Source organism: Schistocerca nitens, chromosome 4, assembly GCF_023898315.1.
Source record: "Schistocerca nitens isolate TAMUIC-IGC-003100 chromosome 4, iqSchNite1.1, whole genome shotgun sequence".
Classification (NCBI taxonomy): domain Eukaryota; kingdom Metazoa; phylum Arthropoda; class Insecta; order Orthoptera; family Acrididae; genus Schistocerca; species Schistocerca nitens.
In genome coordinates this window covers 245646279-245670070 of record NC_064617.1, presented here as the reverse complement: position 1 = coordinate 245670070, position 23792 = coordinate 245646279, and the positions used below count along the sequence as shown (strand labels likewise).

At 37.7% G+C, this 23792-nt stretch overlaps 1 protein-coding gene across 3 annotated transcripts in view; it reads right to left on the bottom strand.

Annotated features, from left to right (window-relative positions):
• The window catches only part of LOC126251577 (ribonuclease 3), a 271056-nt gene that overhangs the window by 129168 nt on the left and 118096 nt on the right, over positions 1 to 23792 (bottom strand). For all 3 annotated transcript variants that reach the window (XM_049952103.1, XM_049952104.1, XM_049952105.1), the window contains one exon: positions 11326 to 11487. In XM_049952103.1, the coding sequence (XP_049808060.1) occupies positions 11326 to 11487 (162 nt within the window). The remainder of the gene's footprint in view (positions 1 to 11325; positions 11488 to 23792) is intronic.

Below are 23792 nucleotides of genomic sequence, written 5' to 3'. Positions count from 1 at the left end.
CATGTAGTATTATCATTGTACAAAAAGGCAAACTCTTACTGCAGAACTATTTCAAGGGGTGGAGGATCATACACTTATATCAGAAAACGAACACAGTTCAAACAAGACAAGACCTCAGTACAGTAACAGAAGACAAACACTTTGAAATATCAGCTATTGAATTAACAGGGCTTGATATTAGTAAGAAATTAATCATTTTGTGTATGTACAGATCTCCCAGTGGTAGTGTGGACACTTTTTTCAATAAGTAAACAGAAGTTCTAGATAAAGTCTCAAGTACAAAGGTCACATAATTCTGTGTGGGGACATTAACATCAACACTAATATCATAAATGAATCCAGCGGCACCTTCATAAACATCCTTCAAAGTTTCGGCATGTCCCTATAGGTCAATAGTGCAACAAGGGTTACGACGACAACTTCATCAGTAATTGACCATGTGGCCACAAATATGGACAGGGAAAAATATGATGTAGCTATAAAAGGTCTAGGACTATCAGACCATCACTGTCAAATAACAACTGTAAAATCAGGCATCGAATCATACCCTAAGCTACAAGCCTACAAATGACATCTATCAGAAATCAAAATAAAAGATTTTTCAAAAGAACTAGAAAAACAAAGCTGGAATGAAGAATATAAGGAAACCAATGTGAATATGAAATTCTCTAAATTCTCCACATTGTTTAAATTGAACTTTGAAAAGGCATTTTCCAAAAGTATGCATGTCTGTATCAACATCTCACAAAAACAGATGGATAACAGCAGGTATCAAAAAGTCATCCCAAACACTTAAACACCTCAGTTCCATGAAAAAGATATGCAATGATCCAGAATTCTTAAATTTCTATCACAGATACAAAAAGATCTATAAGAAGGTGCTGATTGCTGCAAAAAAGTCATTTAATGACAAAAAACATATAATGCAGAGAATAAAAGCAAAGCAGTCTGGGATGTTATAAAAAAGGAAATGGGGAGAGGCAAACAAATGCAGAATAACATACTGCTAAGGGAGAAGGATAAGGTAATAAATGATCCACAACACTTAGCAAAATATGTAAATGAGCATTTTTCTAATATTGCAGAGAAGTTACAGCAAAAATTCCCCCAAACAAATATAACACCTGTAAATAATGTTGCACTAAATACAATGATGTTACTCCCAACTACAGAGAATGAAGTCAATAAAACTGTTCAAAAACTAAAAAATAAAAAGTCAGTAGGCTTTTGATGAAGTACCAATGTGTGTACTGAAACTATGCATAGAGATTATACAACGCTCCATAACAAACATAATAAACGAATCCTTCACATCAGGGACATTTCCAGAGCAGTTAAAACAGGCAAGAGTTGTACCTTTGGTTAAGAAAGGTAATACAGAAGACACTGAAAATTGCCAGCCCATTCCCTGCTGTCACCATTCTCAAAAGTAATAGAAGCAATTATGAAAGACAGATTAATGAATTACCTGAATAACTGCAATCTTTTAAGCGAATAACATTTTGGTTTCCAAAGTGGCAAAAATACGGCATCAGCCATAGTAGAATTCACAAAAGTTGTACCTGATGCTCTTGATAAAGATGAATGTGTCACAGGCATATTTTTGGATCTTTTTAAGGCGTTTGATACAGTCGACTACAAGATTCTATTAAATAAATCAGAAGCATTAGGAATTAGAGGGGTAGCTAATGACTGGTTTCAATCATACCTAACAGATAGGGTACAAAGAGTAGAGATAACACATACTTCAAATAGATCTAAACATTTAGTAAAACACTTATCAGAACCAAAATACATTAATATAGGGGTTCCACAAGGTAACATATTAGGACCAATACTGTTCCTGATATACATCAATGGCTTTCCCAGTAGTGTTACTCATGGTGAAAAAATTCTCTTCGCTGATGACAGCAATATTATAGTCACTGAGAAAACAAGAGAACTCCTTGCCGAGAAAGCAAATGAAACTCTCAATGAGGTTTATGATTGGTCAATAAGCAATAAAGTGACATTGAACATAAAGAAAACTAATGTCATGAATTTCAGTATGAAGAGGAAAAATGACAATGTTAAATTAAATGTTGATGGAACCTTTATAGACTGTGTAACACATGAAAAATTTCTGGGAATGAATATTAATTCTCAGTTGAAGTGGTGTGAACATACGAAAGGAACTTGCAAACAGAATGTCATCAGCATGTTACGCCCTTAGAATCCTACCATCAGTGTGTAACAAGCAGTGTCTTTTAGTTACATATTATTCATATGTACACCCAATTCTTAGCTATGGCATTCGTTTTTGGGGAACAAATGCACAAAATATGAACACAATTTTCAAACTCCAGAAAAGAACCATAAGAATAATAACTAAAAATACTAGTTGAGCTCATTGTAAAAATCTGTTCAAAACACTGGGGATTTTAACTGCTCCATGTGGATACATTTACCAGTCAGTTGTACATATCAAAAATAACATTGGTAATTACTGCACAAACAGCTCTGTCCATGACCATGCAACAACAGATAGACTCAACTGACACTTACCAAGAAAAAAATTAACATAAAACCCAAAATAGCTTTTTCTACCAAGGAACAAAACTGTACAATAAATTACCAAAAGAGATTAAAGAAATTGCAAAAATACACTTATTTAAAAAGGCAGCTAAAAAGTACCTGTTATCCAATACATTTTATACACTGAAGGATTACTTAGATAAAAGAGAGTAGCGGTTTGATAAAAATTGTTGTAAAATAAATAATAATAATAATAAAACATCCAACATTCCAAGTAACACCTTCACTTTATGTCTTTTTCCTTCTTTTTTCCTTTCTATAAATACTTACCCCAAGCTATGCATAGCACAATACTAACACCTCTTCCTCTTTCTGAGCTCAACATCTCACTATGGAGGGATGCTGACTCAGTTTTTCAGGATAGCAAATGGGACGTTGTGGTACAGAAAATGGCCCCGAGATCACCAGAGAGAGAGAGAGAGAGAGAGAGAGAGAGAGAGAGAGAGTGTGTGTGTGTGTAGTGAGTGACATGTTAAGAAACAATGTGTGTATAGTGCGTGCAGTGACTGATAGTGAGACATGAGTGAACACTGTGGCATTACATTATTTAATAACTTATTTGTAAAAAAAAGTATTGTATACCAGGAGTAAATCTAATGATTGTTTCTAACTAGAAGTCTGTAAACATATGTCTATACGAATTAGCTTATTTTAAATTGATATAAATTTGTAAATACTTTGACATGTCCCATATCCTTGTAAAAAAGAGATCCACGGATGAATAAACCTACTACTACTACTACATCATCATCACAGGAGATGTTGTATTTAACTGATGAAAGGAGAAAATAGAAAAAAAAGACAGCAAACAAAGCAGGCAAATGGCAATACAAATATCTAAAAAATGAGACTGACAAGAAGTGCTGAATGGTTAAGCAGGAGAATGGCTAGAAGATAAATGTAAGGATATAGGAGCACATATCACTACGGAAAAGGTAGACACCACCTATAGGAAAACTAATAAGATCTTAGGAGAAAAATGAAGCAGCTGTATGAAAACCAAGATCTCTGATGGTAAACCAGTAGTAGGCAAAGAAGGGAAAGCTTATAGGTGGTCAGATTACGTAAAAGGGCTATACAAGGGAACTGAACTTGAAGGCAATATAATAGAAAGTGAAGAGGATATAGATGAAGATGAGATGGGAGACATGATGCTGCAAGAATAACTGAAAGACCTAAGTTGAAACAAGGCCTCAGGAGTAGACAACATCCCGTCAGAACAACTGATATTCTGGGGAGAGCAGTGATGACAAAAATTTCCACCTGTTGTGCAAGATGTATGAGAGAGGTGAAATATCTTCAGACATCACATATAATAATTCAAATTCCACAGAAAGCGAGTGTTGAAAGGTATGAATATTACCCAAGTATCAGTTTAATAAGTCATGGTTGCAAAACACTAACAAGAATTCTTTACAGAAGAATGGAAAAACTGGCAGAATCTGATCTCTGTGAAGACCAGTGTGGATTCCAGAGAAATGGAGGAACACATGAGTAACACTGACCCCTACGGTTTGTCTTAGAAGATAGGTTAAGGAAAGGCAAACCTATGTTTACATCATTTGTAGACTAACAGAGAGCTTTGGCAACATTAGCTGGAATGTACTCTTTGAAATCCTTAATATACGAGGGGTAAAATACAGGGAGTGGAAGACTATTTACAACTTGTACAGGAACCAGACAACTGTTGTACGGGAAGCCGTGGTTGAGAAGGGAGTAAGACAGGGTTGTAGTCTGTCCTTGATGTTATTCAGTCTGTACAATGAGCAAGCAGGAAAGAAAACCAAAGAAAAATTTGGAGAAGAATTAAAGTTCAGGGAGAAGAAATAAAGTTTGAGGTTGCCAATGATATCGTAATTCTGCCAGAGCCAGCAAAGGACTTGGAAGGGCTTTTGAATGGAATCAACAGTGTCTTCAAAGGGGACTCTAAGATGGACATTAACAGATGCAAAACAATGATAATGGAATGTAGTCAAATTAAATTGGCGAAGCTAAGGGAATTACATTAGGAAATGAGACACTAGAAGTAGCAGATGAGTTGTGCTCTTTAGGCAGTAAAATAACTGATGATGACCAAAGCAGAGAAGATATAAAATATAGAGTCTCAATGCCAGGAAAAGTGTTTCTGAAGAAGAGAAATTTGTTGACAGTGAATAAAGATTTGAGCATTGGAAAGTCTTTTCTGAAGTAATTAGTCTTGTATGGAAGTGAAATGTGGGTGATATACAAAGATCAGACAAGAAGAGAACAGAAGTTTTTAAAATGTAGTGCTACACAAGGCTACTGAAGATTAAATAGGTAGATCATGTAACTAATGAGGAGGTACTGAAGAGAACAGGAGAGAAAAGAAATGTGTCACAACTTTATTAAAAGACGAGTTTGGTTAATAGGACATGTTCTGAGATGTCAAGGGAAAACCAACTTAATACTGGAAGGGGGGAGGGGGGAGAGAGGGAGAGAGAGAGAGAGGGGGGGGGAGGGAGAGAGGGAGGGAGAGAGGGAGGGGGAGAGTGAGATGGAGAGGGAGGGGGGAGGAGTAAAAATTGTAGAGGGAGACCAAGATATGAATAGTGTAAGCAGGTTCAAACGGATGTACGTTGCAGTAGTTATTTGGAGATAGAGAGGCTTGCACAGAATACAGTAGCAGAGAGAGCTGCATCAAACCAGTCTCCGGATTAAAGACAACGATGACCACCACCACCACCACCACCACCACCAACAACAACAACAACAACTAGAACAGAATATTCAGGAGTAATAGTAAATACTTTAGGAGATGAGACTATACAGTGACTAGAATAAAACATTCAATATAGCATGCATTCAATGTTTATTGTCCACAGAGATAAATTTTCATTTCATGTTCTGGTACTCCAGTTGCTACAGGGTTATCTATCAACTGTCATTTTTGTTTTTAAGTTCAAGTTGCAAAGTTGTGCTAGAGCGCACTTATTTGAATTTTTTGACTGTGACTTTGATTTGTCGAGCAATTCTACTGTATTGTTTCAGCACGCTGCAGGTATCTGCAATTGTGCACATGCCAAAATGGTATCTGTTTACAGGTTTTTTAGGGAGACACTGCTGCTATTTGTATTGTGTTTTCACTAAACTTCATGGGACTGGTGCTTTGCTCAGCAGTCATTTGCCATGGGCTGTGGTGCATGCAGTGTGGTGTAATCGTTAGCATCGCTCTCTGGCATTCTGAAGGTACAAGTTCAAACCCAACCACCAGCAATTATTTGTTATTTAGTATTTGTCATTTCTGTAATACTCTTGAAATATCTTATGTTTGTAATGCTTGTATATTCTGGAATATTCAATGTCTGTATAAATATAAGCAGTCTGGAATATTCAATGTCTGTATAAATAACTGTGCTTTCCATTCATAAGCTCAGTGTACTTCATTGATGACCCTGTTTTTGGATTTGGACTCAATTGTGGTTTCAACATGACACTGTTTGTTGGACACACTGGACAGGACCCAATGAAATGGCTGAAAGGAATCAAATGAGTTGCCAAATAGCAAGTGGGATGACATGAGATGTTTGGCAAATGAGTATTTTTACTTTTACTTGGACAGCACAGCAGTGGTTCAAGAACAGTGAAGAGAAGCTCAATAGCTAGAACAAATTTCATGCCACATCAGAAGAAAACATTTGGCAACAATCAGCTGCAAACAACTAAAGAACAGGTCTCAATGTAATGGGGAAATGACACAGTCATTCATACAGAATGTTTTGGTCTATGCCACATCATGAAGCCGAATACAACAGAAGCAGACAAAATCTCATACTTGATGACAGGAGTTGCAGAAAACATGAAGCAACATCTTCTGGTAAAGGATGTCACCACTACAGAGGAGTTCATCATGTGGAGCCACTTAATTGAGAAAATACAACAGAAAAGAGTTGGATGAAAGAGGTGTGACCGACTGCTGAATGTCACTCCTATGGATGTTGTGGAAGATCACCATGACCCTGACTCTCTCACACATCAGGTAGTAAGGAAAGAGATACACCAGTGTATGGCAGCCAGAAATGTCGGACCGAGTACATAAGAGATAAAAACCATGAATGTCAACCCTTAATGTCAGAAAGTAATAGAGTATGCCCAAGAAGACGTGCCAATATGAAGATTGGATTTGGCCAACTCAAACTTCTGTTGCAAATGTCAAATGACAGTCAATGAAGGTACAACCAACTCCTTTTCACCAAGTACAATGCCCCACAGAAAAATATACAACTGGAGGAGGTGGAGATTAGCATTTAACTTCCCATCGACAGTGAGGTCATTAGAGATGGAGCACAAGCTCGGATTAAGGAAGGATGGAGAAGGAAAGTGGCCATGCCCTTTTGAAGTAATCATCCCATCACTTGCCTCAAGTGAATTAGGAAAATCATGGGAAACTCAAATCAGGATGGCTGGACTGGAGTTTGAACTGTTGTCCTACCGAATGCAAGTCCAATGTGCTAACCACTGAGTGATTCTGCTCGGTCAGAAAATTGGAGGATGGAGGACAACACACCAGGGTATTTTCACTGTGGGCACCCTAGATGCAACATCATCAACTATGGTCATCCATACAGGCTATGATACTGGTTTTGGAATAGGCGCAGTTCTAGTACAGATTCAGGGAGGTGCTGAAAAGGTGATAGCTTACGCTTCCAGAGTACTCTCAAAGTCTGCAATGAACTACTCTGCATTCAGAAAGAGTGGTTTGCAGTTGTCCTGCCAATCAACAAGTTCAGGCTGTATTTATTTGCCAAATTATTCACCGTTGTGATGGATCACCATTCTCTACACAGGCTGACTAACCTGAAAGGTCTAAAGAGTCGAGGGGCAAGATGAGCACCTTGCGATCAGGAGTACAACGTGACAGTGGTATACAAAAGCTGACACACACACATACAGAGATGTCAACTGCCTATTATGGAACCCTCTGGTGGAATGCAGCAGTGTAGATGAAACCTCAGTCATCATTACACTGACATGACTGCTGAACAGAGGGAATATCCAGCACCACTGAAAACCATAGAAACCTTGAAGGAGGAAGAACTAGCTTTTGTGGCAGTTTTGGATGCAACTGCCAGAATATATTATTGTTGGCAGCCATCTTGATAAATTTGTAACTGACAGAATTATGTCTGATTGTGGATGAGTTTTGATCTGTGATTGTTAGGGATTGTTATGACTGATTTTAAGGATATATGGTATTAACTTTCAGTTATGCGTCCAGTGTTTTCTTGCAATTTTCTAAACCTTGGTATTCATGTTTAAAGATTTATTTCTAGACAAGTTGTGGGGATGGATGACGGATGATGGGATAAACAGAGCCTGCATCACAGTCATTGCCTCTGTAGCAAATCATCTGATAATACAGTCTCATTTTGTAACTACAGCTAATTAACAAACCAGTCATCTTCCATGCAGAGCACTGCAATGGCACAAATGAAGATTCCCTGTTACTTAAAATCACGGCGTAGAACTGAAAACGGAACGCTTTTGCTAATGTACTATGATTAGCGCATTTCAGCTCTGATGCAACACTGGTGGGTTTAAATGGACAGAATGAGGTTAAATTGCTTCTTCATCCCAATTGGTGAACAATACAAACATACTTATACAGTTCGATAACATCTGTGTCAGGTTGTAGAAATACAATAAACTCTACACAGAGTCAGACACAGGTATCAATGGCCAGGTCTATACTGATCTGTTAACACACTATTTGAGCCATTGTAAGGATTGGCAATGACAAACTTGTGCCACGGTTACTTCTGGGACATCTGGTACCAATCCCATCTGCAGCTGTGACATCCCATCAGATTGGAATCAACCTCTACAGGAGTTTCCAAAGTCGACAAATGAGAATTAATGGATAACAGTCTGCACTGACTACCTCACCTGCTATGTTGCCCCTAAAGCTGTGCTGATAGCTGAAGCTTTGGAAATTGCAAAGTTCCTCCATTTTGAAGTAAGGAGCACCCCATGTGATGATCTATGATCTTAGAAAAGTTTTCCAGTTGAGACTTGTGCCAGAGGTACTTTCACGTTGTGCAACTGACTAACATCCACAGATGAATGGCCCCACAGAAGGCTTCAATAAGGCACCGGTAAATATGCTTTGAATGTACACCAGTGATGAAGAGGGGATTGGAATACAATACTCCCCGTCAGGACGTTCCATTAAACAAAGCGAAGCAAGACACTGCAAGATTCACCCTATTCTATCTGCTCCATAGTTGTTAGGCCAAAACAACCGATACACTGTTCCCATGTCAACTAACTGATACTCAGGATGACTACATGAAATGCCTCATCATCAGGACTGAAGAAGCAAGACAGCAGCGTGGCATGGATGGCCACGAGGAACAAAAGCACTAAAATGTGAAGCACTGTCCAGTGAGATAGAACCAATAAGTCTTAGATTGGATTTTTATACCTGTGCAGAAATAAAGACTATCAGAAAATTTACTAAAGCGCCACTTTGGAGGGTTCATATTCTTCATGGCTTGTTGGATGCCTCATACATTGTTGAGGATTATGACCCTTCATCAAGAAGATAAAAGTGCAGATACATTATCCATGTTATCTGTATGAAGACCTAGTACAGTCCAAAGGCACAAATTGACAATGTAGGGTTCATGGAAACTGGAGACACACTTTATGATCACGAAGCTTCACCAAGAGTGGCTATTATTGATGCACATCACAGTAAAGAGGATGTAACAACACGACCAGAATGTGAATGTCCTCTAGCGCTGCCGTACAGAGGATCACTGACAAGCTCTAGATCCAGAGTGCTCGTTTCGGCACCAACAGGAACTTCTGAAACAGCTGGTTGCTGTTTCTCGAGATGAAGGAGCCATGCCACGAACTGTGGTGAGAGCAGTGTGATGCAGTAGCTAGCTTCAGTGCTTTGATGCACTGTGTGTTGCCAATTCAAATTCGACCACCAGCAATTATTTGTTATTTAGTATTTACCATTTGTGGGCGGTTCTTGAAATAGTTGTTTTCTCATGCTTTTATTTTCTGGAATATCCATTGTTTTTATAAATACCACCTGTCTGAAATATTCAATGACTGTATTAGTGGCTGAAAACATGGTTTCAAATAAAGCCACTTTAAACAGAGTTTGAAAGACTTTTTGATAGGTAACTCATTCTACACCATAGATGAATATCTTAACAAGGACTGTTAGATCAGCTTAAGTAAAATGTCTGTTAGATTTCAGTTTTGACAGCACTTGGTCACAACAGCCAACAATAGGTATACCGTGTATGGCAAATTTATTAAAAGTGCATAAATATGTTTCATTCTGCCAGTGTGTTAATTATGTAAATTGTATTCACATATTTTGACAGTCTCCTGACAGATGATCAGGGTAGTGATGTTTTATGATTTTTATATTACACTTTCTGACTTGTTCCACACCCACGAGAATCATCTCATTTTTGGGTCTATGGCACAAAAACAGAATCTAATTTAATCTACTCTCTCTGTCCAGGATGACCCTGCCTTCAGATTTAGACCTGATTGTGGTTTCAGTGTGACAATATTTCCTAGCTGTATGTATAAATAAACATAGTGTGAATGAAGTAGAAGACATTATTTTGTTGGCAAAATGTACTAATTCGAAAAGCACATGAATTTCCACTTTATTGGTATTTCACCTTCAAGAATGTGGCAGATCTCATGCATGAACAGCCTTCATCCTTAATATTTACAATAGGCTCAACACCTTCAAGGGGAAGACGAAGACAGATGACTGGAATTTTGTCATTAGCTAATTGCAATCCCATTACTACTGATTACTGATCACTCCGCTTCCACTCATGATGGTATCAATAACACTCATAACTGACATTGGCGGTGCTGCAAATTCCCACAGCCCTTACTGAATACATATTTTCAAGAAAACTTCTCTGTAAATGTGTGGGGTGGTATGAAAGTAATCAGTTACTTGGATATGTTGCATTACTTCAATTTCTTGCATGACTCCATTATCTAGCATTTCCTATAAAAGATCTTTCAGCAATATGTTAGGAAAAAGTTCCTTTGATTACAAGGCTGTGTATGTTCTTCCAGCATTGTCAGGTCTCTGTACATTCATCAGGTGACACACCATCTAAACCTAACATGACAGAAATGGTCATATTTCTTGACGAAAAAAAAATCTTGAATGTTAGCCTTTTAAATTTTTGCCTGTTGTGAGCAGTCACTGAGTCACAGATGGGGACAATGGCAGGGTGGGGGACAGAGAACTAAATAATCAGTTTTTGGACTAAGTCCTTTACCAGAAGGCCACTATCGTTTCCGGGTGCATGGAGACAGTGACCATATATAAGTTTGAGTTTTGTTTGGGTGAAGATGTGTCTCTTTTCTACTTCTGATGAAGCATTTAGTCTGAAAGCTGACTATTTAACATTCTTTTTCACTGTGCCTGTTGTGACTCAATGTCTCGTCTATGTAGTGAGTAGCAATCTGTTCTTTCCATATTGTTATTCTATCTAATACTTTCCATTGTTTCACACATTCACTTTAAAATAATATAAATGAATTTCATCAGTTATACAGTTATTTTGTACAACCAAATAATACTGGACTTAATTAAAATTAGTGAATGGTGACAGTAAAATCATCTTGCTATTTACTCTCATCTTCATCCAAATATGTTAATGTATGACACACACATCTTAATACACATATTCACTCTGAACCAAATATTTAAAAAGATGGAAACACAGAAACCTTATCAACATAAAGGGCACCAAGGAACGCTTCCAGCAGATCAGCTCTGTCCTTTGTCTTCAATTCAGCCTTTGGATTAGAGTAGAGGGCATAACTTGTCATGCCCAAATCATCACATACTACTGCCTGAGTTCTGTTGTTCACAAGTGAACTGCGGAGAAGCTGTGAAGAAAAGAAAGAAAAATAAATATTTTATTCATAGATGTAATTTTCAGCAACTGTGCTTTATATTTCACAATAAAATTTGGTCGACAGATGCAAGTATATTTTTATTTTGCCTTACTGGCTTTGACAATTTTTTTTAAGGGGCTCCATCAGGAGCTGCATGCACCATGACCACAACACTAGTGTTAATAGCAAAACAAGAGTCAGCATCGGTCGTTGAAGTGGAAAACTTTATTTCTTTCACATTTATTTCAAAATAAAGATTTGTCCCTCAAAGACCAATGCTGACCCTCCTTTTGTTATTAATTAATTTGCCATTTTCAGAAGCATATAAAATTAAGGATTTTTAATTTGTTGAAACTGTAAAATAAAAATATTTTTCCAACTGACAACTGAATTTTACTCTGAACAATATATATATGTAACACCAACTAACTATTATATTAACCATACACAGAGTTTTTTTTCCTTTTTGTACTGCACACACAATCACAGAACACAATATTACGTAATATGTATTAACAAAGACCACAGCTGACACTATATGCATTTCTTAAACATGATAAGCAAACAAATGTGTACCAAATGAAAGTAATACTAGTTGATGTCTCAGAATGTGTCCTACCAACCAATCCCCTCTTTTGGTCAGGTTGTACCACAAATTTCTCTTCTCCCCAATCCTATTCAGTACCTCCTCATTAGTTACATGATCTACCCATCTAATATTCAGCATTCTTCTGTAGCACCACATTTCAAAATCTTCTATTCTCTTTTTGTCTAAACTATATATCACCCATGTTTCACTTCCATACATGGCTACGCTCCACACAATTACTTTCAGAAAGGACTTCCTGACATTTAAATCTATACTCGGCGTTGACGAGTTTCTGTTCTTCAGAAATGCTTTTCTTGCCATTGCCAGTCTGCATTTTATATCCTCCCTACTTTGACCATAATCAGTTATTTTGTTTCCCAAATTGCAAAATTCATTTACTACTTTAAGTGTCTCATTTCCTAGTCTAATTCCCTCCTCAGCATCACCTGATTTAATTCGATTATATTCCATTACCCTTGTTTAATTTCAAGATACTGTCCACTCCCTTCAACTGCTCTTCCAAGTCCTATGCTGTCTCTGCCAAAATTGCAATGTCATCAGCAAACCAGAGTTTTTATTTTTTTCTCCCTGGACTTTAATTCCTACTCCAATTTTTTTTTTGTTTCCTTTATTGCTTGCTCAATATACAGATTGAATAACATCGGGGATAGGCTACAACCGTGTCTCACTCCCTTCTCAACCACTGCTTTCCTTTCGTGCCCTTTGACTCTTATAACTGCTCTCTGGTTTCTGTACAAATTATAAGTAACCTTTTGTTCAGTGTATTTTACCCCTGCCACCTTCAGAATTTAAAAGAGAGTATTCCAGTCAACATTGCCAAAAGCTTTCTCTAAGTTCACAAATACTATAAACATACATTTGCCATTCCTTAATCTATCTTCTATGAGAAGTCATAGGGTCAGTATTGCCTCGTGTGTTCCTACATTTCACCGGAATCCAAACTGAATCCAAACTGATCTTCCCCAAGGTCGGCTTCTATGAGTTTTTCCATTCTTCTGTAAATGATTCGTGTTAGTATTTTGCAGCCATGACTTATTAAACTGATAGTTCAGTGTGTTAGTATTTTGCAGCCATGACTTATTAAACTGATAGTTTGGTAATTTTCACACCTGCTTTCTTTGGAACTGGGATTATTATATTCTTCTTGAAGTCTGAGGTTATTTCGCCTGTCTCGTACATCTTTCTCACAATATAGAACAGTTTTGTCATGGATGGCTCTCCCAAGGCTATTAGTAGCTCTAGCAGAACATTATATACTCCCAGGATCTTGTTTTAACTTAGGTCTTTCAGTGCTTTGACTAGTTCTTCACGCAGTATCATATCTCCCTTCTCATCTTCCTCTAAGTCCTTTTCCATTTCCGTACTATTGCCCTCAAGTTCATCTCCCTTGAATAGACCCTCTATATACTCCTTCCACCTTTATGCTTTCCCTTCTTTGCTTAGGATGGATTTTACATCTGAGCTCTTGATAATTTGCACTTTCTGTCAATCTCATTTTTAGGCATTTGTATACCCTTTCACCTGATTTGTTTATTGCATTTTAATTTTTTCTCCTTTCATCAATTAAATTCAATATCTCTTGTGTTACCCAAAGATTTATACTAGCTGATGTCTTTTTACCTACTTGATTCTCTGCTGCCTTCACTATTTCACCTCTCAAAGCTACCCATTCTTCTTCTATATTCCATTCCCTGTTCTTGTCAATCATTTCCTCACAACCTCACAAGCATATACAAAGAGAATAATTTCGAAAACTGAATGACAAGAAAATAAAAAAAAACTGCTGGCTAACAAGTGGTAGCAGAGAAATATACAGAAAACAAAAGCTAACAGAAATAACTGTTTTGGGACCAAGAATCCCTTCAGCCAACAAAACAGAAGAAAGTGTTTTTGTCCATCAGCTTTTGTTTTTATGCTCCAGTCAGCTGGAAGATGAAAATGTAAGAACAATGCCAGAAGCCAGCAGTATAGTTTGTTTAGGATTGTAATTACAAGTACATGCAAACAGGCTAAATAAAAATGAGAGAAATGTGTACAGTGATTGAGAAAGAGATGATTATCGGAAAAAAATCAATATAGCTTATGGGAAGATTAAACGAAACTTTGTGGAAGTAAGAAGTAAACTTCATTACCTTACAAAGTGTGGGTGGGAAACACCTCTTACATACAGAAGAATTCTCCCAAACTGTAATAAAAATGAGGAGGAAGTTGATGTGGAAGAAGTAGGTAATCCATTAGCATGGTCAAGTTAGAATGATATAAGCTCAAAGGAGTCAGTAGGTGTTGACAACATACCTGGAAGTCACTGAAGTCCTTGGAAAGTGTGAGAAGTAGAAGGTTATTTGAGCTAGTATAAAAAATTATGAAACAGGTGATTTATCTTCATATTTCAAAAATGTGTATCATCACATTACCAAAGAAAGCACAAGTGGATATACGCGAAAACTATTATCTGATCGGTCTGACATGTCATGTTGTAAACTGCTGGCCAGAATAATAATAAAGACTGAAGACTTGGTGGATAATTTTCAGTTTGGTCTCAGCGATGGCAAATGTACCAGAGAAGCAATTCTAGCTTTGTACTTGTTAGTCATCAAAGGAAGACTGAGAAAAATCAGAATATCTTCCTCACATCTGCAGACCTAGAAAAGAATTTTGACAATCATAAGGTGGTATAAGATATTCACAAAGCCTCAGAAGATTGGGATATAGTACAGAGACAGAAAAATAATCTAAATCATGATTGGACAAATGCAAGTCTGCAAGAGCAGGCACTCACAGTTGCTCAGAATGTCTGCCCCCAGCTACTCTGCCTGCCATGAGTTCTCTCACCAACTCCCTAACCCTCCTCTTTTCAAACTGAAACACATACAGGAAAGCAGCCTGTTGACTTAGAACTGTCTATGATGAGGTCTCATTTGTAGTAACACGACAGAACTAGTGAGAAGAAAATAAACAAGGAGCAATAAAGGCACTCAAAACAAAAATGTAGTGTATCCTTAAGCTTCAGTCCACATTAGGAAGACAATTACTTTTCAACTGAAAAACACAAGCACACTCAGTATTTGTTTTGTAACATAAAATTACAGGCACTGAACAAATATAATGAGCAACACATTTCAAGGTGCTTCATTACAGATTAGTCATCAATTTGAATACTTTAGAAAGGAAAGCCATACTCTTCGAGGTAACACAGAACAGAGAGAAAGAGGTAAGTATTTATTTATCTGGATATGTCATTTTTGAAATTATTAGTATTAGTATTACTGATTATGCATTATGTGGTTTACCACCTAGTAACACACTTAAAGACAGAAAATTATGTAATGCACAGCAATGCAGCAGTGAAACTTGAGTCATCACATAGCTCACATAACAGTGAAAGTAGTGTGTCCTTTCAGTGATGATGAATTTGTGAAATAACGATTTTTGTACTGTCACAACACTTTTGTATCCAGCAAAAATTCTCTTTTTGAAATACTTCCTCTGCCAATGGGAACAGTTTGCTGACATAAAGAATAAACAGTGAATGATGAGGAAGTGTAGTTGAAAGATGGGAATAAAGATTACATTTTTTCCATTGGTTTTGGATGAAAGCATGATGTAACACATTGCTTGATTTCCCCCGTTTCTGAGAGCTGTCGACACTGAATTCAATTCATGGAGAATTTCTTGATTTGGCCCCATGCATGACAACTACAGCCAATGACATAATTTCATGCTCAAAAAATGTAATTGACAAGTATGACCTTTTTAGGGAAAAACATTTGTCAATATTAATGAATGAAACTGCCACAATGATTGCTGACAAGTTTGATACTGTTGCTTTGGCGAGAAAAATGTGGAAACCAACTATAACACAGGAGGAAATACCAGCAATACTTTGCGTTCTACATCATGTTAATCTTCTAGTAACATGTGTAGTTACAAATCACAAATAATATTGTCATGAGCTGTGATGCAAGCAGGGTGGCATTGCATTTAGTGTCACTAGCTGGCGTGCTGCGTGTCATCAGTTCAAACCCAACCACCAGCAATTACATGTTATTTAGTATTTATCATTTCTGGAAGGTTATAAAATTTTTGATGTTTGTATATTCTGGAATATTTGCATTTGTATACACAACAAAACTCTCCAATGAAGACTTCACTTATGTTTTGATGGTATATTGGGGTTTGTAACAAATGTGCTTTCAGTACTAAATGTTGTACTTTATTGACGACCCAGCTTTCCAATTTTGTTGGTTACTACGTGACACTGTTTGTTGAGGACACTGGGTAATTCAAAATATCTACATCATCATGGCTCCAATTAGGCAATGTAAAAATCATCATATACAGTGATAGAAACAGGAATACAAGCAGTACATTATTCCCAAGATCCACATATTCAAGGTGCCAATGAATTCCAAGACAGAAACAAGGTAGCTGCACGTCATGTATCCACCAGTGTTTTCTGGTTATGCTGGGCAGGATCTGATGAAAGGCTGAAAGAATTCAGGTGTCGCCAAATACAAAAGGTGGGATGATGTGGTGAATTTGGGGGATTTGGTGACATGGTGTGTTTGGCGCAAGTGTATTTTTAACTGAGCGACATAGCCAAGCAGTGATTCGAAAATAACGAAGATAAGCTCAACAGCTGCGACAAATTCCAGGCCAGATCGAAGAAAATATTTGGTGCCAATCCAATCCACTTAGCATAGGAACAACCGAAGAACAGAGCCCAATACCATGGGAAAATAGTACAGTTATACATAAAGAAAGTTGTAGACTTATGCCACATTGTGAATCCGAAATTGACAGAAGCTGATTAAATCACACAGCTGAGGAAAGGTGGTGCACAGAAGACATGTATAATGCACTTCTGGTAAAGGATATCACAACAACAAAAGACTTCACCAACTGGTACCAGCACATCAAGGAAATGCAACAGATAGGAGTTGGACAAGAGAAATATGACTGATTCCCAAATGTGGTGCCTATGGCAGTTGGGAAGACTAACATGACCTTGCCTTCCTCACATACCAGGTAGTGGGGGAAGAGATGCAAGCATTTTATAGCAACCACAACTGTCAGACTGAGTAAGCAAGAGATAGCAGCCCTGCCAAATAATAAGCCAGCACCCAACCAATGCAGGTAAAACCAAATTCTCTGCAAAGTGTAATGCTCTGCAGACAGACAGACATTTGGAGGACAGAGGACAACATGCCAGTGTGTTTCCACTGTGGACACACTGTACACTACTCCTGAGAAAGAAGTTGAGCTTTCCGTGACTACTACACTGCCTGATATCAACCATCAAAATGGTCCTATCATGCAAGTCAACAGAAGAGGATTAAAGTCGACCTGTGGGATGAAGCCAATCGCCATACCCTGGCTAAGAGGTTGATCACCCACATGCTGTAACTGTTTCCAGTCAGCATATGAAGGTACCAACTGCTCGCCTAGCTTCAGAATTCAAGAAAACTAAGTGAGGTGACCATCTATGGAGGTTAGGCCACTAGAGGTGAAAATCCTCCATGAGTGATTAGTAACCAAGAAGTCAGGAAATTTCAGTGGCGTCATCAATGACAGCCAAACTGTCCAGGTGCTAGTTGACTTAGGGGCTTCCTTTTCTGTAGTGTCCAATGCTTATCATCATCAGCTACAGAAGAATATGTTCATGATACAAAAGCAATTGTGCTGAAAGTCTCAATGGGAAATACATTCAGCCAACAGGAGAACATATTGCAAGATAAACTATCAATGACAGGACACTGTCGTTCAAATTTGTTGTTTTATCAGACTGTACTCATTATGTTATTCTCAGAAAGGACTTCTTGCAAGCATCTGGAGCAGTTACAGACTGTGGAAGATCAAATCTCCAGACTGATGAAGCTATTACACTAAGCACACATAACAGAGATTGCTCTGGGTATCTGCCATTAAAAACATTGTTATTCTGTCATCATCAATGAGGCATGTCCTAGTCATCAATCAAAATCTCAGTTACGCAGTGAAATTTTGCTGACTGGAAAAATGTGCTCAGGTTCACAAAAGAAATACACATGCCAATGAAAATCTTAAGTATTGGAGGTGATCAAGGAGAACTTTGAACTACTAACTGTCAGGAACAGCCACAACTCATCCCTAAAGGTATATGCGTAGGTGCAGCTGAACCAGCTCACAATGTGTGGCAGTTTATTCCCACTGCTGAAAAATCATGCACCACTATCACTACAGACAACGAAGGAGATGAATCCACTACTGAACTGCCAATAGGGTCTGGATTGACCAGGAAACAATGCCCATGAGTGTTCTGTACCATGTTTCTGGTGTTTTCAAATCTGGAGAGAAGAAAAGACAGACCGAGCGGACCATGTAAAACACATCAACACTGGAGATCATCGACCAATTAGCTCGTGCTTCTATAACATGTTGCCAGCTGAATAATGGATAATCAGGGAGGAAGTGAGGAAGATGGCGCAACATTAAGGAACCTTCAGAGAGTCATTGTCCTTTCCTGTGGCCCTTGTGAAGAAGGATGGCCCATGGCATTTCTGCATCCATTACCAGCAACTGAAATGAAATCACGAAAAAAGATGTCGACTCATTACTGCACATTGATGGTACCCTAGAGTGCTTGAAAGGATCAAAGTGTTTCTGAACAATGGACTTGCAGCAGGACTACTGGCAAATGAGGCTGACAGGGAAAAGACTGCCTTCATAACTCTGACAGCCTATATGAGTTCAAATTACACCCATTGCATTGTGTAATGCCCTAGTCACATTCAAATATGTGATGGACAATATGATATTATTTTTAAGACAGTTGAAGAACATTTAAGCCCCCTGACAACCATGCTGAAGTGTGTTCAGACTTCAGGCCTCTGCCTGAATTGGAAAAGGGGCCTCTTCACAGGCCAAGAAATAAAAATCTTGGGGCACGAAGTGAATGGCGATGGAGTCCCTCAAGACACAGAAAAAATAAAGAGCAGTCACAGATTTTCTGTTTCCTCAGCTCATTCATGACATGAGAAGTTTTCCTAGAATGTGCTTGTAATATGAATTATTCATACTTGGTATTTCTGTACGAATGCATGTCTCTTGCAAGAACTACTACTCGATGCCACCAAATTTCCCTGTAGTGAGCACCAAGAATAAGCTTTCCTTGTCCTTAAGGAAGCACTAACATCCTATCCAGTCCTAGTTCTGTATGATGAGAATACTGAGACAGAACTTCACACTGTTGCTATCTCTATGCTGACTGATAAGCCTAAAGGATCCATTGGGTTGACTGGTGATATGGGCACTGAGGCTTCAGCAATATGACATCACAGTAGTATAAAAAAACAGATGCAAATATGAGGATGCTATCGGAGCTGTATAGAGAATAGTAAACAAAAGTGTCAGAGTTATAGAAAACGCAGGAAATTTTGTTTTCATGTCACCTGAAAAATCATAAAAATCGCAAGAAACCTGTAACACAAACAGACGGTTTTCACAACAATGTTTTCAAGCACTCCATTTTTGAAATGAATATAAGAAGGGAATACCCAACATCACAAAAAGTTACAATTATGCCTAAGCAAACTGGCTTCAAAGGTAGTGCTTCGTCAATGTAAACAATTTTGAAATATATTGGTTTTAAACATGTTAAGAAGAGAGTTTTTAGTTGAAAGAAGTGACATAGAAGCAGCACAAAGCACGATCATTATAAAGATGCATGATACAAGAGGAAGAGGAAGTTCTACGGTGAACTGCCTTGATGAAACATGGGTGAATCATAATTTCATGAATACCTGCTGTAAAATGAGTGATGGCACTGGTGGTTTTAAAGTTCCCTTAGGGAAAGGTTCTTGGATACTTATTCTAAATGCTGGCTCTTCTTCTGTTTTGATTCCTGAGAGTAAACTTGTATTTAGGTGTAAGAAAAACAGTAATGACTACCATTTGGAAATGAATGCTATCACTTTCAAAAAATGATTCACTGAACAATTCTTACCATACCTAGCTTCGAAGTTGGTCTTTGTAATTAATGTGCCAGTTACTCAGCTGTTACAAAGAAATGACCATGTAGGAGCACCAGGAAAGGGGATATTGTGCTCTGGCTGAAAAATAAAAATATTCCGGACAATATAAGCCAGACTCGTGCTGAACTCTGCAGCTCGTTAATTTATGAAAGTCACTTGAGAGACTGCACAAATCTGACTTTCTTGCATGTGAATATGGTCACACAGTTTTGCATTTACCCACATATTACTGTCAGTATAATCCAACAGAATTAATTTGTGCACAGGTTACAGGCGATGTGAGGAAGAAAAAAAAAAAACATCCAAGATAACAGACACTGAAAGACATGTGCTTGAAGCAACAGACAGTGTCCTCTTTCAGTGTGGGCACAGTGTGTGTCGCGCTGAAAACCTTCAAAAATAAGTCTTTCACAGTGAGGTGAAGATGGATAAAAGCCTTGAGCGATAGCAACTGGAATGGATTTTTATGCCTGTGCAGAAAGTTGAATTATCAGAAAAGTTACTAAACGCAACTTTGGGGTGCATCATATCCTTAACTGCTCGCTGGATGTCACATATCAAGTTGAGGATTATGACTTTTCATCAGGAGAACAAAAACAAAGAGATGTTACCCATGTCCTTTGTATAAAGCCCTTCTACAGAGGGTGTCTACATACTTTTAGAGGATCAAATTCATGATCTCCTCATTACGTTCTTATTTACATTCATGACATCTCAAAAATATGCCTGGTACAATGACAAAAACACTTTTTTATGAACCTGAAAGCTGGTTGAAACAAAGCTGAGTTTAATAATTCTTATATCACTTAAATGTGTGTCAGCAAGAACAATGTAACTGTGTATGACTTGTATGCCATTCATCAAATGCTATAAAGACTTTAAACTCTCACATATGGTAGGGTATGTCTATTTTCTGATATATTTATCATCACATCAACTAAAATACAAATTGTATTAACATAGTAATGTATTGAAACCTTATAATTTACTCCAAGACAATATAACAATTTCAAATGCACAAAATTTATGTGAAGTGTTAAACTTCGTAGTAAAAGATTCAGTGTTTCAGTTTCTTAGCTAAACTTGAAATTTCAGCACCTAAAACTTCGACTTCTTCTTTTGCCTTTTCTACAATCATTCTTTTTTATTTTTCAGCTTTCTTTATTTCTTGAACTTCCTTATTTTAAGATTGGTCATTTCATTTTCATCAGATTTCTTCTTTTTTAAGGCTTCTACTCCTTTTGATAAACCATTCTTCACAGCTAGTATCATTGATTCAGTTGTTTCTCCCTATTGTGTACACCACCTAATGATTGTATTGCATTATAAAACTTTTTTCTGCAACAATTGTATCTTCTTCTAAGCTTTCAATTAAAACTTCTTTGTTAACAGGAAAGCATCTTTCAACTGCAGCAGTTCCATGAAACATGCATAACAGCTTCTGCATGAACTTGATGAAACCATGGTTCACACTCTGCAATAAATTCAACAGAAAGTGATAAAGTTTATCCTTCTTAGTATTGAATTATTTCAGTTGTTGTGCAGAATATTCACAAAATTAAAGTATTCTCTCTTCACTATGTCAGCTGTTGATGAAGTGATATGATTTTTTTGCATACATTCCTCCAATGCAATTGTCTCTCAAGAGTTTTTCAAAATAGAGCTCTGCATAATGGGTTGATAAACATGAGACACCTTAGACTATTTTTAATTTCAAATTACTCTTCACAGCAATTTTTAGGTACAGACTTTCCAAAATACAGGGTGTCCATGAAGTCCCTTTACAACTTCAAAATTTTATTACAAAGACAATTGTTGAAATATTTTAACAAAATTTCTTTTATTGTAATCATTGTTTACTGACGTTTTTTGTTGGTGGAAGGAACTGAACCTCTATAAAATGGAAACGCCTCAATGTGTGTCCTGGTTTATTGAGACAAAATCGGATGTACAGATCCAACGAAACTTCAGAACGAAGTATGGAAGAGATCCCTTCAATTCACGCATGGCACAAAAAATTTATGGAGACAGGGACAGTGTTGGATAAAGGGAGGAGTGGGCGACCAAGAACATCCGAGGAAAACATCGATCGTGTTTTAAACATCTTCACTCATTCACCTATGAAGTCCATCTGCACTGCTGCCAGGCAATTGCAACTACTACGTTGAACTGTGCATAAGGTCCTCAACAAGAACTTACGGTTGTACGCTTACAAAGTGCAACTGTTACAGACACTTTAGCCAAATGACAAGCCAAAATGGACAGAGTTTGCACTCAACATGCTGGAACGCCTTTCGGACGATGAAGCATTCCTCAAGCGAGTTTGTTTCTCTGACAAGGCAACTTTTCATGTTTCTGGGACATTAAACAGATACAATGTGAGAATCTGGGGATCTGAACACCGCCATGTGACTATGGAGCTTCACCAGGATAGTCCAAAAGTGAATGTGTGGTGTGGAATCATGTGCAGCCGAATAATTGGTCCATTTTTCTTCAACAAGACAACAATTAATGCAGATGTTTACCTCGACCTTCTGGCCAAACATGTAGTCCAAAAGTGAATGTGTGCTGTGGAATCATGTGCAGCTGAATAATTGGTCCATTTTTCTTCAACAAGACAACAATTAATGCAGATGTTTACCTCGACCTTCTGGCCAAACATGTAGCCCCACAATTGACTGACTTATGACCAGCTATCATTTTCCAGCAAGATGGTGCACCACCACATTGGGGACTGCATGTTCGTCGGTTCCTTAATGAAGCATTTCCAGGGACATGGATTGGGGGGGATGGGCCAACTCCTTGGCCACTACGTTCGCCAGATATAACTTCCTTGGACTTTTTTTATGGGGGCATGTAAAAGATATTGTGTATCAAACACAGATATGGGACATTGATGACTTGAAGCAAATGATTTGTAATGCCATTACCGCCACTGATGACGCTATACTACAGCAAACATGGCAAGAAATTGAGTACCATCTTGATGAGCTTCGTGCAACTAAAGCCGCCCATATAGATGTCTATTAAACAATCTCAAAAAAAACTTTTATAAACACTGATTACAATAAAAGAAATATTGTTAAACCATTTCAACAACTGCCGTTCTAATAAAATTTTGAAGTTGTAAAGGGACCTTATGGACACCCTGTATATATATGGACATTAGTTACATGAATACTAAAATAGCTCCATAAATTTTCAAAATAGTACAAATGGAAAATGAAGCAGAGTATTTTTACATCATTACTGCACAATCAATCATGTTCATGAAACATGTTAGTTCTGAAAATTCTATAGTAGGTTCTACCTTTCACTGAAATTGTTTGCTTGATGGCAGGTGTTGGGTCTTCCAATGTTTTAATTTCCCTTTCCTCATCTAATGTCCAACAGGAAATTGTTTATTAATCAAACTACTTATAGCACTCATTTCAACTGCTGTAAATCAATGTTGTTAAACTATTTGTATTGTGTAAAACAATGATATCCCTGTGATATGAAAGGGGGTGGGGGGGTGGGGGGGGGGGGGCAGCAGTTGGAAGGCTTCAAGCAGTATTGATATGACAATGTTTGTTGCCAGCTGTGCAGCATAAAATTAACTGGTGTAGACTGCTTGTTGTCAGCTCTGTCACTGAACTCTGTCGTTGTTATCTGTGTTTTTGATCCACTTTTGC